This window comes from Prinia subflava, chromosome 1 (assembly GCF_021018805.1).
Source record: "Prinia subflava isolate CZ2003 ecotype Zambia chromosome 1, Cam_Psub_1.2, whole genome shotgun sequence".
NCBI classification, from domain to species: domain Eukaryota; kingdom Metazoa; phylum Chordata; class Aves; order Passeriformes; family Cisticolidae; genus Prinia; species Prinia subflava.
The window spans coordinates 38033805-38052834 of NC_086247.1; the positions used below are offsets into that span (position 1 = coordinate 38033805).

General features: G+C 37.0%; 1 protein-coding gene across 2 annotated transcripts in view; it reads left to right on the plus strand.

Moving 5' to 3' along the window:
* Positions 1-19030, plus strand: part of NSMAF (neutral sphingomyelinase activation associated factor) — a 38999-nt gene that overhangs the window by 10488 nt on the left and 9481 nt on the right. Inside the window, exons 6-21 of one of the 2 annotated variants that reach the window (XM_063393648.1) lie at positions 2690-2740; positions 5277-5348; positions 5719-5766; positions 5892-5944; positions 6452-6581; positions 8404-8475; positions 9270-9378; positions 11387-11563; positions 12534-12613; positions 13979-14069; positions 14162-14225; positions 14337-14388; positions 15323-15443; positions 15711-15842; positions 17578-17620; positions 18054-18217. In XM_063393648.1, coding sequence (XP_063249718.1) covers positions 2690-2740; positions 5277-5348; positions 5719-5766; positions 5892-5944; positions 6452-6581; positions 8404-8475; positions 9270-9378; positions 11387-11563; positions 12534-12613; positions 13979-14069; positions 14162-14225; positions 14337-14388; positions 15323-15443; positions 15711-15842; positions 17578-17620; positions 18054-18217 — 1459 coding nt within the window. The remainder of the gene's footprint in view (positions 1-2689; positions 2741-5276; positions 5349-5718; positions 5767-5891; positions 5945-6451; positions 6582-8403; positions 8476-9269; positions 9379-11386; positions 11564-12533; positions 12614-13978; positions 14070-14161; positions 14226-14336; positions 14389-15322; positions 15444-15710; positions 15843-17577; positions 17621-18053; positions 18218-19030) is intronic. The other variant, XM_063393658.1, reaches the window with a different exon arrangement.

Genomic DNA, 19030 nt, shown 5'->3' on the forward strand with positions numbered 1-19030 from the left:
GTAGCCCAGGAGTGGGAAGTTCACTGAAAACAAAACTAAGTAGTGTCAAAAACTTAGCATTAATATGAAACTGTTGATGCTGGAAATTGCAAATTGTTAATGACTTCATTAAGTCATTAATTCAATAAACTGAACTTTTTGCCCTATGCATTTTATAATGGAGCTTAGGGAAACCTTAGATTTGAATGCAAAAGGAGAACAGACTGTAATAAAACTTGTTTTTAATCATCTTTAGTTTAGTCTTGTTAAACTGCTTTCATCTACTTTCTGCAGGATGGTGTAATGGCAAAGCTATCTCGGTCCCTGCGGTTCAGCTTTGTGAAAACTCTGTGCTGTGTGTTCACCAAATAGTTTTCAGAAGTTGTTCTAAAATATTGTCTTTAGGTTTCAGTCAGTAGCTGTGATTGTGGATGTATTCTTTCTTAGTGTTAATCAAGGGGGTGTACTTTAAATTCTGATAAAATGCTTTTGGTAGGTGTTCCAAAGCTGTAATTTAAAAAAAAAAAATGCTCACATGTTCCTTGCAGGATAGAACAGCGTTGAGGCGGGAAATACAATTTAAATATTCGTGTATATTTCTAAAATCTGTCATTATCAATGCCCCAAATTGATAGCCTTGCTCAGTTACATGCTCCTGCAGCCAAAAACAAACTCAAGCATTTAATATTGTCTATGCCAGAGAAGTTTGTGGTTTGTGTTGAAGTAATCAGTATATTTAATTTCATTTTGAAACTGCTTCTGTGAAAAATACTGTGTAATCTATTTCTTGTGTTGGCAGATTTTCTTGTGTACTGAGTGATTTTAAAAAAAGTATTTCTAACTGCTCCAGGCAATGCTTCCATCATACGTTGTTACTCTATGTTCTGAAGAACAAGTGATTATAAGAAATACCTTGTAGGAAAGAGGAGCTAAGTCTCAAGGTGGCAAGTGTGGTCAGCATCCCCTGCTCTTCCCATTTGTAGCTTACCAGTCATCTTCCTACCTCTGAGGAAATGTTCTGAAATACTTGTGTGACATCATAAATGCTGATATTTTGTATAAGAGGCATATGGTTTTCCAAGTGTCAAGGGGTCACTAGTTGTAATTATGATGGATCATGATCTAATTAAAAATATGATTTTTAAAGTAGAATTTTGGTCTTGTAGGAAACCACACATAGGGAATACTTGGAACAACTTAAACATCTTTGTCTATTAAGCTCAGAAAAAAAAATTACATAGCTGGATAAGCAGCTGTTCTTTATGTAACAGACAACATAGAACTAATGGCTTTAAAATATAGTAAATGGGAGTCATAATTTAAGATTATTTGAGTAATTTTTTGAGATAAAATTGGGGAAAATCCTCCAAAATAGGAAATGAATACAGTATGCTTAGGTTTTTGCTCAGCTTACAAGTGAAAAAACCCAAACCATTGTGTCTGCTTTACTAGTTACCCTGCAGAAGAGCAATGAATGTGAAGCAGGTTTCTCATTGTTATTCTCCCATGTCCTGATTCAGGTCTGTCCATGCTGATGTCAGGTGAAAGACACTAATAACTCTAAAAATACTGGTTTTTAATGTAGCACTTAGAAAGTGCCCACTTACGGGCTTCTAAGCCTCCCACTTACTTTATTCTAGCTGGATGTTTCTTAGAGCAGTCATGTGGTGAAGGTTGGCTCTGTTGTCAGCTGGTGGGAAAGGGGAAGGCTGAATGTAGCAGCCAGAAGGATTCTGCATAGAGAGTATCATCCTCATCTCTTCTTGCAAGTTTAGTACTTGCCCTTGCTTTGGGGCTGCTGCCAGGATGCCTTGGAGTGTAGAACTGCAGATAGGAAGGAAACTGAGGCACTGGGAAAGGACCTGTGATCAACCAAGTCTCTTGGGCCAGGAGCAGAGCACAGTAGGTTATGCAGTTGTCACCCCAGGACAGCAGTCTAGTGTGTTTTGTTTAGTTGAGAACCAGTCCTGAGCTTAGGCCTGAGATTTAGCCAGTTTGAGCCTTCTCTACAAACAGCAAAACCACAACTTATTTCTGGCTTGTTGCTTTTGAGATGGTGGATAGTAAAGCACAGCGTGCAAATTAGTGTGCTAGCAGCCAGATCTTTTTATAGGAGTTGTGGGAATATTCTGAAGAAGGAGAGTAGTTTTATGTGGGTTTTGGAAAGATATTCTCAGAGATGAGGCTAGCACCAGAGAAATAAAACTGTTCAAAAGAATGGTATCAGATGAGGAAGGAAATCTGGTGTTCATTGCAGTTGGGGCTGAAAGCAAAGCATTTTGCAGCAGAAGAAAGGCATTCACTTGAGAATGTTTGCACAGTGTATGTTGTGCGTTGCCAGTCTGGAGTAATTCCTGTTTGGGCAGAACCTTGAGCCACTAAAAGAGGGGGAGGATCTGCCCCACTGAATGTAGCTGTGTGTATTTGCTTTAGTATTGCAACTCCTTGAAGGTCATATGATTAGGATAAAAGCCCACTAATCAACTGTATAAGTAAGCCTCTGAACTAAATTGCACTCTTGCTCTCCTTGCAGTTAGCTCATATAAAAGCTCATTGTTTTTCTGCAGTTTATCTGGGGTAGTTAAAGCAGGATACTACAACCCAGTGTTTTGCTTGCCTAAACAGTGTTCTTAGGTTTGTATTTACCATTACTTCTGATTAATTTTATTATTTTTAAAGTGTGAATCTGTAATGTCTGTTACTCTTTCAGGTTTTTCTCATTAAAGAAAGAAATGTTATTGCACCCTATAAAACAGTAAGAGTAAGTATCTGTCTTTGCACTGCTCTTAGCAAACTGGAGTTTTGTAAGGATTTATGTTCACATTTCTGAAAGAGTAAGATAATTATCCTTTGAGAAATATGGCAATGAACTTAAAAAAAAAAGTAATTGCATATTGAAAAACCATGTTTGAATGGCTTTCTGATACTTCTTGGGGGACATGCTGCAAACTTGACTCTTGCCATTTACCTTGATGTGCAGCTCTATGGGCTCAACACTCAGAGCTGTCAGCTGACTGCTCGTGTACAGTGGATGCTGCATCCTGGCTAAGTGGATTCTCCTCAGTTCTGCTCAGACCTGAGAGGAGAGATTGCTAATTGATATTTCCCAGCTGAGTGCTTCTCAGTTCAAAGAAATGGCAAAAAAGGCTGCTCACAGTAGAAACTGGAGCTTACTCCTGGTTGCTTTCTGCTCATGAGGTCAGTCTGCTCCAATTCTGAGCCTGGAGGCTTCAGGGTATACAAGTAAGGGTTCTTTGCTGAAATTGTGAGATTAGTTAAGACACAAATGCAAAACTTTTATTTTACAGAGTTAATTCCTATTTTGCCCAAGAATTGAAAAAGACAGAATTACATTTCTCAATGTATTTGTTTAAGTAAGAAACTTCAAGACTGATGGATTCCATAAATTTGTATTGCCGTAGTGAATAGCAAAGAGGCAAGAGAGGATCTCTGTTCTCTCAACAAGTGCTTTGGGTTGGATTTGTGATAAGATCTATCTGTGAACTAGGACTTTAAAGGTTTTTTCTTTGTAGTTTTTGTTTGTTTGTTTGTTTTTCTTTGGGTGTTTTTTTGTTTGTTTGTGGGGGTTTTTTGTTTGTTTGTGGTTTGTTTTGTTTTTTTGGTTTTTTGTTTGTTTTTTTTTTTTTAATTCTGGTAATTCTTTATGTGTTGAACCTATTTTATCTTCTAGTCCTTCCATGATCTGGATTGCAGCCATGTGCATGATTTATTAAGTATCAGACAAATACCTTATCCCATTGCCAACACAATGAAAAAGAAAAAAGTCAGAAGGGTTGTTTGGAAAGCTTTTCACTTCATTTTCTCCTAAGTTATGATTCATCCACAGCTAAAACATTTCTGACAGTTAACCATCACAATTTACTTTGCTAAAGTGAAGCTATGTTGCTGCATTTTAAAACATGAAATGTAGTTCACCTTCAATCTTTTCTGATTTTTTTTCTGTTGCCACTAAATATCTTCTACTTGAATTGTTGCCAGTTCCATATATGCCACTGAGTACTGTAATTGAGTAATACATTATATCTTCCACGTCTTTATTTGATTGTTTCAGATCAATTACAAAGTACTGAGCTGTTGTCTTTGAATATGGCTGGAGAGCTATGAAGACAACTGCTCACCAAAACTGTCACATTGTTGGCTGTAAGCAGTACTTGCAGGCCATTCACTAGGATTTCTGAGAGCTGTGTTTTTTCCTGTTGAGGGAAAACTATGCTCTAGGTGAAATGTTGCAGGGCTTTTATCTAAATTGCTACTGAATTTCATGTCTCCCTATAATCCAGTTCCATTTGCTTTTTGAAGCATGCTTTCCTCTTGCATTGCTGTCAGTTCAGCTCAGATCACATACATTACGCTGAAGATCATCTAGATTTTCACATCTTCTTTCCTTCAGTTTAAAATTAATCCAGTTATAACTGCTGACCAGTGTCTTGCTGTAGCCTTACTGAACACTTGGTTGTTTTTTCTAGCCTGAGAAATCACAAAATGCTACAGAAACATGTTGATACAGTTTTATTCTAGATTCAGGGGTCATGAAAAGATCCAACAACTTTTGCTAAATATGAGTTGTGTGTGAAGTTAGTACCAGTTGATCCATACCCATACTTCTAACATACTTAAGTTAAAACCAGGAATGTCTGCTATATTATGACACTTAAGTAAGCTGGGAAAATGCTGTAGAGGAAAAATGAGTGTGCCACATATGCTGGGTGATGTGTTAATGAGGCTTTTGTAAATGCCTAGTCAAAATAGGCTGTGATTGGATTTGGGATCTTTTCAGCTCAAAACTACTGATGTAGATGACAATGGCTAACTTCTTTAGCCTAGTCTTTAAAGATTTGATGGGCTGGTGTCTTTCTTCTCTGAGAAATACAGTAGCTCTTAAAAATGCAACATGCCATTTGCTAGTTCTATGTTTGCATGTGTTTAAAATAGATGTTAAAATAGGCAGAATAGGTACTACTTCTACGTTTACTGATGTTTGCTCTACATTAACTTACTCACTGCAAAGCTATTGTGCTGCAATGCATTAAACAGACAAAATACTGCACAGAGAGCTTTCCACAGGGAAGATATTTTTTTCTTTGTAAAGAAAAAAGGTCAGGTTTTACATCTGCTTTTGGAACCTTTGAGATAAAACACAATCTTTAATAGCATAGTTTTACCAGGTTTTAGAGTTTTGTTATTTAGGGGTTTATAGTTTAGTTTAGTTTGATTTTTTTTTCCCCCACTGAGTTCTATTTGAAATTCATTCCTAGTAAATGTACTTTTAATTTTAGGGTAGAACAGAACACTTCTTCCAACTGGATGTTGCTGGGAAAGTAGGAGATGTTGTTCAAACTCTACATCAGGTATGTGGTTATTTGATATCCCTACATAGTTCATCACAGCATCTTCTGATATTTAGTGTGGAGTTTTATCTGTTCTCAAGGTAAAAACCTTGGAATATCTATTTTTAAAAGGTAGACTTGAGCAGAGCAGCTAGTTCTGACAGCTGCTGTAAGTGATCCATATTAGCTTTTAGTATGCAGGGTGTGGTACTATGGAGACAAAGTAGTAACATGGCAATAGCCATGAGCAGATATGTCCTACTTTAAAAAGAAATACTAACAGATCTTTCAGTATGCCCTCAGCAAGAATGCTAAAGCCCCTCCTGTTTCTGTTGACTTTTGAGCTGTATGGGATGTCTCTGTGCTATTTCACTTAAAGCTCGTTGTTTAGCTTTACAGGGCTTCTTGTCTAGATAAGATGGGAGATCAAGCTGCCATGGTGAGCATCTGATTATTTCAAATATCCCTGTTTAATAATGGAGTTGTGATACCACTGTTTAGTAATTAAGTTCTCATTGCATTTGAATCAGAGACCATATGAATTTTTCTTTCCTTCCACATTAGATAACTGCTATATTGCAATCACGCTTGGCTAGAACTTCATTTGATAAAAACAGGTACTTTTCTAATCACTTTTTACTGGGAATTCATTACCGTCTTGGTTGATTAGTCTACTGCAGTGATAATTAGGTGGCTGGTTGAGTTAGTCTAAGTTCTGTAATTTAGAGAGGTAGCTTCTTTGTATTCTGAAGCATCTGGAATGGAGACTGGGAAGTTCTGTGTTGTGAAGATGAATGTGTTACTTTGTCTCCAAAACATTTCATTTATCTGTGAATTTGTTGCAAGTGGGCGTCAGTATATGCCAAATAAAACTATAGTTACAGAAAAGTCAACTGACTTACTTCTCTGAGACTGGAGCAGAATGTAGCAGTGTTCCTTTCTGGAGTGCCTATTAAAGCAGAGGTCCCAAGAAAGAACTTTATTCCTGTGTAAAACAGACTTAATGAAGTTCCCATTATGACGTCCCAAGGCTATAAGCTAACTGAAACCTTTCTAAATAATTTAAGGGTGCCTCTACCAAAGTAAGAACTGGAGGTAAACTTACTCCTTTTCTTCACTTGTAGATTTCAAAGCATTTCTGAAACGCTGCATATGGAATGTAAAGCAGAAATGGTGACGCCACTGGTGACTAATCCAGGGCATGTGTGCGTTACTGATGCTAACTTGTACTTCCAGCCTCTTAATGGATATCCTGTAAGTGCCTCGTAGCTGGTCTTGCATACAATGTCAGCACGCTGCCCTGCTAGTGGACAGTTTTAATATTCTGTACTTTTTCTCTAAAGTGCACATAGAGCACATTTCCAAGAATACTGTTTTCAGTTATATTTAGAAGGCCATTAGTTTTCCTTTGATCTCTGCTGCTCTGCTGCCTTCAGTGTATCTCTTCCTCTGAGGCTTCATTCTATGCTAACTTGCTTAAAGTTTACCTCCTACTGACAAAGCACAAAATGTCCTTTGCTCATTCTCTATTAATATTTGAAGATCAGTATTTGTAACTTTTCAATTTTTTTGAGATAAATTTCTCAATCTTAGTCTGTTGTTGTTCTAAATTAGTGAGAACTTTACATGTAGTTTACTTTGGGAGCTCTTAGCTAGGTTTCCTATTAAACTGATAATTTCTTTCTCTGGAGGAAAACTGAGTGTGTGTTGTAGATGGATTACTGCTTTGGAACTTGTCATGGAAACAGTAGTGATGGTCTTAGCAGGCCACTGATTTAGCCATGATTCTGTGAAATACCTTTAGTATGGACATGGCAGTTGCACGATCACCAGAAAACTTTAATTTTCGGATTATCTTCTTTTCCAATTTGCTTGTCAGCATGTGAGTGTGCATCAGCAGCCTTGGTGCTGCTCTAGCTGGGTGTGACTGGCCCTGCAGGCTGCTGGAGCACAGTCTGGCCAGGCATGAAGTGCCAAGCTAGACCCATCCTTTAATCCCAATGCTGGACTGCCAGTTCCCTCCACTGGAAGGAGTTCAGGGCTGAGGACTGGAGCATACCTCTAGTGCTCTCATCCGCTGGTATCCCCTGGGGAGAGAAAGGAATCTGCCTAATTTGAGTACCCTAAGGACAAGGGAAAGACAAGCAGAAGATTCAGTGGAGTCTGGAGATTCAGACTCAGGAAAAATAAAGAGAAAGCTCTGAGTACTGTGAAAGGAATATTGAGTTAGAGAGATCATGTCTGTGGCAAGAGGAAGGAATGTTTGGAGCTAGTACAGATAATGGAAAACAGAATTGGGAAAAGCATGTTTGACAAAGGAGGAGGAATTTGGGGGACAGACTTTTTATCAGAACCTTTTGCTGTAGGTCAAGGGTAATAGTTTCAAACTAGAACAGGCTAGATTGCAACTATACACGGAAAAAAAGTTGGGTTTTTTTACCATGAGGGTGGTAAAACACTGATACAGGTTGCCCAGAGAGGTGATGGATGCCCTATTGCTGGAAATACTCAAGGTTAGGTAGGACCACACTCAGAGTACCCTGGTCCAGTTAAAGGTGACCCTGCTCTTTGCAGTAGGGTTAGACTAGATAGCCTTTTTAAGGTCCCTTCTTACCTGAATTATTCTATGATTCTGACATGCTGGAAGTAAGTCCAGGCAAGGGGAAGGTGTTTCAGTGGGATAACGGTGCCATTCTGGTTCCACCCGCCAGGTGGAACCCTTGGCACAGTTTGCCCAGCAGCCCAATGGCTTCCCTTTAATACAGCTTGTGTGCTGCTGCTGTGGTGCATGGCATCGCTGCTGGCGACAGGCTCGACCATAAAACACTGCTGCTTACTTGCTCCTAAACTGCTCTGCTAGTCAGGCAAAAACTAGCAGCAAAGGCAAGCTTCCTCTTTAACATAACTGCTTAGCATCACTATTCCACTGCTAAAATGACATAGATGGATGTTGTTTTGATATTGCTAGTATCTGTAGTTGAGAAAAACTTCAGATTGTCTGAGGAGGGTAAGGTAGAAGAATATAAACCTACTAGAATGTGTCCATCTTTTCTTACCCCTCCCTCATCCCCCACAGAAACCAGTAGTACAAATAACACTGCAAAATGTGCGGCGCATCTACAAAAGAAGACATGGGCTGATGCCACTGGTAAGCTCAAGTACTTATTTTATTTTATTGTCTTGCTCTATATATGGCTTCTTAAAGGGACCAGCTGAAACAGTCTGCATTGTTAGGTGGAACTCATGTGTTCTTAAAAACTTTATATTAAGTAGTGAACAATACTCAATGAGCCTCTCTGGTTTTTTAAGTGTTTTCTTTTCTTACATTGTCAAAAAGATGAAAATAGAGTGAATTCTGACAAGGATGAAAAACTTCCCATAAGCAGTTAGCATAGGGGAAGGGAAAAGGGAGTACTGTTAGGGAGCAATTCATTGTATTTATCTCAAGCACCTCTCATGGGATAGAATGTATTTCTCTCTCATGGTGTATTTTCTCTGGATTGATTCATGGAGGAAGTTTGGTCACTGCTTCATATTGAGACTAATGTAGAGTGATGGGTCCCACTGTACATGACTGAGGAATGACAAGAGTTCTGCAATGAAACCTCACTTGTGTGCTTTAAGCTTTAGCACTGAAATATTAATCTTGTAGAAGTTTTTTTGTCTCAGAAAGCATTTAAACCAAATATACTTTTTGCCTAAGTAAATGTCTATTAGCTAGGCTTAATCAATCCAGACAGAGCCAGGCTCAGTGTAAACTGAATGGTGTTATGATTGGAAATAGAAAATTTAGTATGTTAGACGTTGTGGGTAAAACTGCTACCCAATATAGAGCCATAAGTCTTAGATATTAATAACTGGAACTTTCTGTTAAAAAATGCAAGTACTACAGCTTGTCAATAATTGCTCTCATTTGTTTTCCTCCCCCCTTTAACTTTCCAGGGACTTGAAGTATTTTGTACAGAAAATGATCTGTGTTCTGACATCTACTTGAAATTCTACAACTATCAGGATCGAGATGAAGTCTATTTCCTTATTGCAACATATATAGGTTTGCAGTATTTATTTATTAATATAGTGTGTAGTACCTTGTGAAGGGAAATTTATCTGGATTTTGCTCTGTTGATGTGTGGGAAGAATGAGAAAAATAAACAGATATATAAGCTGTAACAATTTTTAATAGAAATAAGCAAAGATCAGAATGAATGTTGTGAAATGGCACCAATTTGATTGTGTTTGAAGTGCTGAGTATGAAAGCTGAGGTGGCATTATTGAGGCAAAACTAATTTTTTTGATTTGCAATTTGGTATACACTGTCATTTAACAGCCCCCTTTCCTCCCCTTCAAAAAAAATTAAACAAATGAAACAAACAAAGCCACAAAACACTATCTTCAAAGCAAGGGATAAATAAGATCCACTCACTTAAATTGTGTTTTGCTGAAAGATGTAAACTAGCTTGTGTGTGGATCCCCCAAGTCCTCAGTTAAGACCCTATTAGGAAACTTCCTGTAATAGGTGGATTTCCAGTGCACACATAAATACCTGAAGTTTCCTCAGTCTTAGGAGTGGTTGATGAAAATTGTTGTTTTGAAACATTTGATTTCTCATTTCTATTAAATCTTGTATGCATTGATTCCTAGAAAGTGATGGTTATATTTTTGCAGATTGTAAACAGAAACTTCCTAAAATGTGTATGTTCTAGAAATAAAAGGAGAAAAAGGCTGTGTTTTTCTGTAATTTGAAACATTGAAACTCGTATTTACTGCCAATATTGAAAATGTTTATGTAAATTCTGTTATATTTTGTTACGGTACCAGGACTCTAATTCTGTTTTAATGAATTCACCTAAATATCACTTGACATTTCCCTCCTGCTTCAGAAATAAAAATGGAAAGGTCATGAAGGAATCATAACTTTCCTTTAGAGTTGTTTTAGTCTTCTAGATTTTTCTTTGAAGTGGAAATAGATTCTGACATCATTTTCTCTGTTATTGAAATAGCTGCATGCTCTTACCCTGCTTCAGACTTTTTCTGAATAATTTTCTAAGGTGAAATTTCAAGGTGTAAATGAAAATTCTGATGATGTTGGAGCCTAAAAATAAAAAAAAAAAAGTGAGCCCATTCCTTAAAAGTTTTTGTAACACCTCAGTATCTCTCTGGCAGCAGAAGAGCCTCTCTTTGAAGGTGCTAACACTTTCTACTTGTAGAATTTGAAGTACTAAAGTGAAGGAAAGGTTGGAATATGTCTTTCTACCCTATGCTGAGCTAAAATAGAGGCCTGCTATGATCTAATCCAAGTTTCTTTCTTGCTGTCATGCCATGGTTGCAGTCCTTCAATCCTACTATTTCAGGCACTTGGCCAGGTGCTGTATACTGAATCAATGGAAGAAAGTTTAAAAATAAATAAATAACCCAGTTTTCCAGCTGCATACCTTAACATTACAGCCAATAAGCAGAGAGTAGTGCATTTGAAATTTCTTGAGCTCCTGCCTATACTTCAAAGAGAACTCCAGGTGCATAATTCCTACTTTCTTGAGTGTGGGTCAAGTTTTCTTTTTCTCTGCTCTCTGTTTCAGTGGATCTGAAGTTAAATCCTGTTCCTGTACATAAATGACTTCTTTCCACAAGTTACTGATAGTGGGCGCCCTTGATTGCAGTAGAAAAATAAATTTAGTTTTTTCTTCATTGTAGCAGAACTGCTTCTAGAAATTTGAAATCTTAAAGGTTGCCAGATTGCTGAGAAAGTTGTTCATGGTCTGCAAATATTTTTCCCTTCCACATAAATATTCATCTGTTCTTACTGTGTTTCATTTCAGCACTTTCTTATGATTTCTTTTTTGGGCCAAGTGCAATTTAGAGCCGTTTGCAGAGGTATTAAAAACATGTATGAAGTATGGTAGCTATGGAAACATGAAGTTGCCAATTAATTCTGAGTTGTTGTATTAAGAAACTGGGCCCTTAAATATGTTGTAGTATCCTGCATTATGTTAATCACAGTATAATTTGGGGCCAAACTCCAAACCTCCCAACTTTTAATGTTATACTTTATTTTATTTTAGAAAATCATATTGCAGAGCACACAGCTGAAAGTTACATGTTGCAGTGGCAGCGAGGACATATATCAAATTACCAGTATCTTCTCCATCTCAACAATCTGGCTGACAGAAGCTGCAATGACCTCTCCCAGTATCCTGTATTTCCTTGGATCATAGCAGACTACTCTAGTTCAGTGTTAGGTATGTGTGTATAGAAAAGCAGGTTAGTGCATCATGACCAGCCTGAAATGTGGAGAGGGGGCTTTTACAATTCATAAACTTCATGTTACATCAGAATGAACCTGGCATTAGTGGTCTTGGATGTTTTCTTGTGCATTTACCCCTCCCCTTTAGCTTAGGGAACAAAATACCTCACCTTTTCCTGTTACATATTGCACTCCTCAGATACAGAGTATGTACCAAACATCTGCTTGGTTGCTTTGCAGATCAGCAGTACTGAGTATTCAAAGACTTTCTGTCATTCTTATAAATGAAAAAGAACCAATTACATGACTTTTTTTTTTTTGGAACAAGTTGGATGCACTGAAATATGTAGAATCCAGGTGTTCTGTAATTCTTAGCATTGCAGATTGAATGCAAGAGGCTGACAAGGCTTGTGCCTAAAGAAGTTCCTTGATTAAGGGTCATGAAGTGCAGTTTGTGTTGGGATTTTGTCCTTTTGAAGATTGTGTCCCTCTGCGAGAAGCAGAGTGGGGGAATCTTGAGCTATTCATCAACACCTGCTCAAACACTTCAGTCTGATTGTATGGTGGGACTTAACTGTAGCCTGACAGAATGGTTAATGAGTAGGAAGAAGATACCAGCTGCTTTTGTGCCTTGAGTAGCAGGACCTTGACTGTGTGATACTACTTGTAATAACTGTCCCATATATCAACTATTAGCTCTTAAGCAAGAGGTATGAGATTATATGTACTTGGAAGAAAAGTGAGCAGCCATTAACAGTAAGACATTACGAAATTGCAGTTAGTAGGGAGGGAGAAAATTACTGGGGGAGTTCTGTGTTGGCTTTCATTTGCTTTGTTGCTGATTGGATAGGTTGGGGGTTTTCTTGGTTTTTTAAAATATTGCTTAGAGTACTTTAAAGTCTAGTAGAATGCTTGGAGTCTATAACCAAGCATTTGGTTTGTTTTGTTTTTTTTTTTTTTTTAAGATCTGACAAAGCCTGAAACATTTCGTGACCTTAGTAAACCAGTTGGTGCCCTGAATAAGGAAAGGCTGGATAGACTTGTGGTACGTATATCTTGGCATTTATATGCTGAACATTTTTGGCCTTGTACATATTGGCAATAAAAGGAGCTTTGTCCAGCAAGCTTTGGGAATTATGTCTTATGAATTATTGTATCAAAAGTTAAACTATAAACTTTGTCAGAAGCAAACGTACCTATAACCATTCCACATTTATTTTCCAGCTTAATTTCATCAGAACTGGTTTTGTCAGTACTAATTTAAAATTATTTGAATTCATTTCCTCCATCTTACTGCTTTTTCATAGGTATATACTTTTAAAAGTTTTGCCTTACCTTTAAAATAATATCCTGAAATCCATTTAATATATATATATGGTGGCTCTGATATGCTAGAAACATACATGGCTTTATGACACTTCAAAACCCATGGATTTAAATGTGTAATGTAAAACACATGTTTGAAAGAAATAAGAAAAAGTGGTAAAAAATCTTAAGGATTTCCATTTAAGAAAAATACTGAATTTGAGGGAGAGTACTTCAAAAGGAGGAAATTTGAACCCATGGATGTCAGAGCACTAACTTGAAAATTCTCTATGCTTATAATAGTGCACCGAGTCTTTCTCTTTCTCAAGGTAGGCAGGCTTTCCTTTCATAAGCTGTCAAATACATACTTAGAGACCTAGAAGGTCCTCAGTTGCTGGGGTTTTAATTATTTGTGTCAAATTATTGTCTTCTATGGAAACTTAATTATTCCAAAATAGTTTATGGAACATTAGAAAAAATATTGCCAGAATAACTCCATTATATTGATAAAAAGTTTTAAAATATTTCAAAATTATATAGCTTCCTAAGATTGTGGAAGGCAAGAATATGAACAATATTGTGTTTACAGTAACAGTAAATAAAGTCTTCCTTCTAAGATCTGACTTCTCTCAAACTGCTATTGGCTTCATGCTTACTGCAGTAAAAGTCATTCTGCTTATATTATGATGAGTTTTAGAGTAATTTATAGGAGCTTCAGATAGGAAGGAATCTTCCAGTTGATTCCAGTATGTTCCATTCTGTCATTAAACTTGATGTGAAAGACAGAAAGGAAGCATTTGTACTTCTTTGAATTTGAGTCACTGCAGTTGTGTGTTAAAGTGAGAGGAAAAAACACTGAAAATCTTGTAGTTCTGGATGATCAGTTATGACAACTATTTTGCCATATTGATTTACTGCTCTGGTTAAAGCTGCATGGATAGGGGTTTAACTTATGAGGGGTTTTTGTCATTAGAAGAAAAATTGAGGGTGGGTGGTCCTAATCTGTGTCAAAAAGAAAAGAAACTGTATGTACGTGTTCAGTATCGAGGGGAAAGCAGGAGTGCTGATTTGAAACAGACATTTCTTTCTTCTCCCTATGTTGCAGACACGTTATCAGGAAATGCCAGATCCCAAGTTCATGTATGGAAGCCATTATTCTTCTCCGGGTTATGTTTTGTTTTATCTCGTTCGAGTTGGTAAGACACCTTTAGATGCTCTCTGAGCAGACAGTTACCTCCAAAGCAGACAAGGTTTGGAGCAAGCTGATGCTATTTTTCTTTCTCCTTAGCTCCAGAATACATGCTCTGTCTGCAGAATGGAAAGTTTGATCACGCTGACAGAATGTTCAACAGGTTTGTTTACATTTTGTCTAGGCTGGTTTTGTTTTCAAATATGCATCAATTGGGAGTGCAAAGCCTTAAAAATTTTTTTTAACAAATGTGTGATTGATTTGTCTTACCTAGCATTGCAGAAACCTGGAAAAACTGTTTGGATGGTGCAACAGATTTCAAAGAGGTAAATGGCTGGAAAATTATTCAAATCTTCTCATCTGGGCTTAGCTTTCTCATCTACTGTTGATTTGAAAGTGTTTGGTTGGAGTGTGTTAGGTTGTTTTTTGTTGTTATTTGTCCTTTTCAGTTGTGTGGGTTTGGTTTTTGGTTTTTTTGTAAGGCTGATGACAGCATTTTATGAATCCTTTTTTAACTCTATATTAACCCTGTATCAGCTCTGTGTTTGCTCATCTGTACCTGCTTTCTGGCTTTTAGTGTCACAGAAGTATCATTGTGAATGTTAATGGAAATGAATGGGAATTACCAGAATGTGGATTAAGGCTGAAAAGACAATTTTGTGTATTGTCTGCTGGAATCTTGTAAGGATTTGGCTGTATTGCAACACCACATCCAGAGTTAAACTGTAGTAGTGCCTTGAGTTTTTGAGCCTTGAGAAACCCTAACTTGTAGAATATGTTGAGAATAATAACCTGTCACATAACAAATACTTCTTTAAACTTCTTTATCAAAGAAACATTATTTAATACAGTGATGCTTTAAAAACGATAGTCTACAGTTAATGGTTAGATATGGTGGTATTTAAATAATTGACTTAACCTCTGAAACTTCTGTCATAATTTTAGTTTTATTCTAGATTTTAGTCTTGACTCTTACTCATTGTCTTAAAATGAGAAGGTAGCTATGCCATGAGAGTTCTGAAGATACTCATAGATATTATGGATTTATATGTCACACATTACCTGTTTAAAATGTGTGCCACTGAATTTACCAATTTAGTTCAGAGAACTGTCTTGCAGGGAAAACCTGGAAAATCTGCCCATCTTTAGCCCTTGACATATGAACTTTAATAACTTTCTTTCCACTGAATGATTTGTTTAAGTGATCAAAACTAAGCTAATATCAAAACTTGGGGTTTTTTGTTTGTTTTTAAATTCCAGTTGATTCCAGAATTTTATGAAAATGATTCTAGTTTTCTAGTAAACAGTTTGAAGTTGGACTTGGGAAAAAGGCAAGGTGGAAAGATGGTTGAAGATGTAGAGCTTCCACCTTGGGCATCAGGTAATAATAGTCAAACTTCTTGTATTATTAATTAAATAAAGATTGCTGGAATTGTGGTTCTTCCTCAAAAAATGTCCACTCTGATTTTTTTCTAAATGAACTCTTTCTTTAAAACACTGATATATTTCATAGGTGCTTTTAGTTTTTATAAGAAAATGGGGGTTGGTGTGGAGTGTTTGATTGGCTTTTGAAGAATGAGGAGGGAGAGACATAGATACCAATACTGAATGGGATATTCTCTCCTTTAATTAACCTTTCTCTTGTCAGGTCCTGATGACTTTCTTCAGAAGAGCCAAGAGGCTTTAGAAAGTCCGTATGTGTCAGAACATCTTCATGAATGGATTGACATCATATTTGGCTACAAGCAGAAAGGAAGTGAAGCAGTTGCAGCTCACAATGGTAAATATACATTTATAGAACTAGCAAAAAAAAAGGGATGCTTCAGTTAGGCAGGAATGAAAAACCACAACATATCTGTAATGTTTATTTTGTTTTAAATGTTCGTAACCGTGCTTTAAATGCTTGATCCTTATTGGAAATAGTGATTTATCTGGTAGCATTGCCTTCATGGTGATTTGCATCTTTGAAGATGCCCTTCAGAGGGTGGACAAGATGATTCTGTAGCATTGCTGGGAATTGCTTGCACATCACGGTGTGGCAATATAGTATGGAATTAGTATTTCCCAATTAAAAATAGGAGCCTGCAGGGTCTCCAAATAAACATGTATTTAACTTTGCTCCGCTATCCTTTCAGTGAGAGAATTTCAATGCAATTGCCCCCTCCTCCAGAGAGAATTGGCAAGGGAAAGAATGGGCTAATGGGTTCCAGGACTTTGGAGCAAGAATGAAGAAAAAAGTGTGTTAGTTTGTCCTTGTATACATATACATGACTGCATGTGGGACTTTTCACTGTTTTTGCAACCTTACTCTGAACATGTATCTAACCACTATGGGCCCTTACAAAGGGGAATGTTATGTGACTGCTGTGTAAATGTGTTTATTTACACTTAAAAGTATTACCAATGATTAACTTATTCATCAATCTGATATTTTAGCTGTGTATGTTACTACCCAATAAGGAAGTGCCCTCTTTTTAAAAAAAAAAGAGTAGCACATCAGATTTTAGGTGTTTATTCCAGAAGCCCTGATCCTTTTGAAGGGCTACAAGTAACAGACAATGTTGAGATAGTTTGCATTTAACAAGACAGAATAAGTTTAGAAAGAAAACCTTCTTACAACAGTAGGTAAGAGTAGGAATAAGCAATTTGTCATTTTGGTATTCAGTACTTTCTACTTCCAGGGTAAGATAGTTGAGGATTATTTTGCTGGGGTTTGTTTGGTTTTGGGTTTTTTTTTTTGCTGTTTTTCTGGGGGCAGGTTGGGTTCTTCCCCTGCTGTTCATTTCTTTCCAGTGTACTTTTTCCACGTGTCCTTAACATATGATGGGCTATATTTTAGAATTGTAGGGTTTGGCATCCAGTCATGCTGTGAGCATAAGTGTCAATTACAATGCACCACAGACTTTAAATACAGTAAATCAACATATAAATTATGGCACCTATACTTCTACCTGCCAAAAGAGAGCACTAATGAGAGCACTTTTTAAGCATAACATGCTGCTTCTGCTGCAGTACACATTTTTATTAGCATAATGAATTTAAGTAGATAAGAGAGGCAGGATCTGTGTATGAATGAACTTGGGTCAAAGTAAATATTCTTAAGCAGAGGTCTCAAAGTCGTTTGCGTCATGGCAATTCACCTGGAAAGGTGAATACACAGATCTTTCTGATCATTCTTTATTACTTTCTGTTCCCTATCTGAAAATGACCCAGTTATGCAACTCTGCTTGCTTGCACAGTTTGTTTATTTATTTATTGGGGGTAGGAATTTAATGAAGTTTAAATAAGCAATCCTTCCTTTATGAAAGTACTGATTTCTTCTGAAATTTTCTGAAAATCTCTTGGAAGTCCTAAGTTTTTTCAGGTAAAAAAACCAGGATGAAAATGTAAGACTTCAAACTCTAATGCCTGCTGAAATAGCTTATTTGTGAGTAAAAAATGCAGCTCTGTTTATAGGAAGATGAACGAAATGAGCCTTGTATATCTACGTCATACAAATAAACTTTTTTTTCCAGTGTTTCACCCATTAACTTATGAAGGAGGAGTGGATTTAAACAGGTAATTAACAAGAATCTGAATGGTTTTGTTAAAGCAGTTAGCTAAGTTTCTCACTATCTCTCCAAGTTCTCTGCTGGCTGTAAAAGGGCTCTGTACATGAATGGTGTTGCTCTTCCATTTTATACTCCCAAATATGCAGAGAACCAACATCATGTTCTCAGTTTTAGCTTGCATTGAAAGATTGTTATTGAAGCATTTCTTCAGTCTGAATTTTCTGAAATTGCTTCATTTTTTCAGTCATTGAGAATAGTGTTATTTTACATAAACAAAGTAATGAAGCTGTTACATGATTGTAAATGTGCAGTAAATCAGTTCTGTAAGAATGTGGGGTGGCCTGTAGTGCTGTAGTAACTGCACATGCAGTTCCATGCTTTCGGGGAAGGGAAAAACATACTTGCCTCCTTGGCTTAATTATATATCTTGCTTTGTGAAGTATTATGGATCCCAATGAAAAAGTAGCTCTGCTGACACAAATCCTGGAGTTTGGACAGACGCCAAAACAGTTGTTTACAACCCCTCATCCTCAAAGGATAATTCCGAAATTCAGAAGCTTGTCTCGAACATCTAGTCACAGCATTTCCATAGCTGAGTCTCCAGGTAAATGTTTAACAGATAAACTAACAATGTGAAGGATTTGTAATTTTGAGTACTATCTTTCTCCCACAGGATCCCATTATACAACTCTCTTGGCTACTTTCCCTGATCCCAGCTCAAGAAAAATCATGAACTAAATCTTAAAAGAAAAACAATACTAGACCAGTTTCAAATTTGAAAATACAGGTGTTGCCCTGTATTTTGCCTTCTGTTCCAGTGGTTTCCTCTGGGACTGTTCAACCTCTGCTTCTGAAGCTTTGGGAGGGCTATCATCCCTGGCCTTTCCTGACACTTTAAATTCAAGCTGATGTGGCAGCAGTTTCAATGACCATATCTGCAGGCATTCTAAATTATGCAAAGATTTGTTTGGGTTTTTAACAGGAATGTCTTAGGGGTAACCAATTAGCTTGATCAAAGTAAACCCTAAAAAAATAAGCGTCTGAATTTTTTTCCTTTTCCATGACTTGAATGAAAATACAAAAGGAAATTCTTTTTCCCCCTATACTACTACATACTGTAGGGACAGAGTTGACTGAATAACTTTCTTCTAGAAAAGGATTGTAATGCCCGCACAGACTTCTGTTCAAGGCAGGACTTAAACCACTTCTCTGAAACTAAGATGCTATTGTCTTCATAATATATAGTGATTTAACTATAAATTGGGCTGAAGATTCTGCCCAGGTATCACTTGGAAAGATTTTTCTTATTTGATTGTCTTCAATTCACTTACCATTTGATGGCCTTCTCTTTTAAGCAGAGGAGTGACAATGAGTGCTACTTAGCCTGGCAACCTGTAGCATCCAGTGGCAAGAGGGG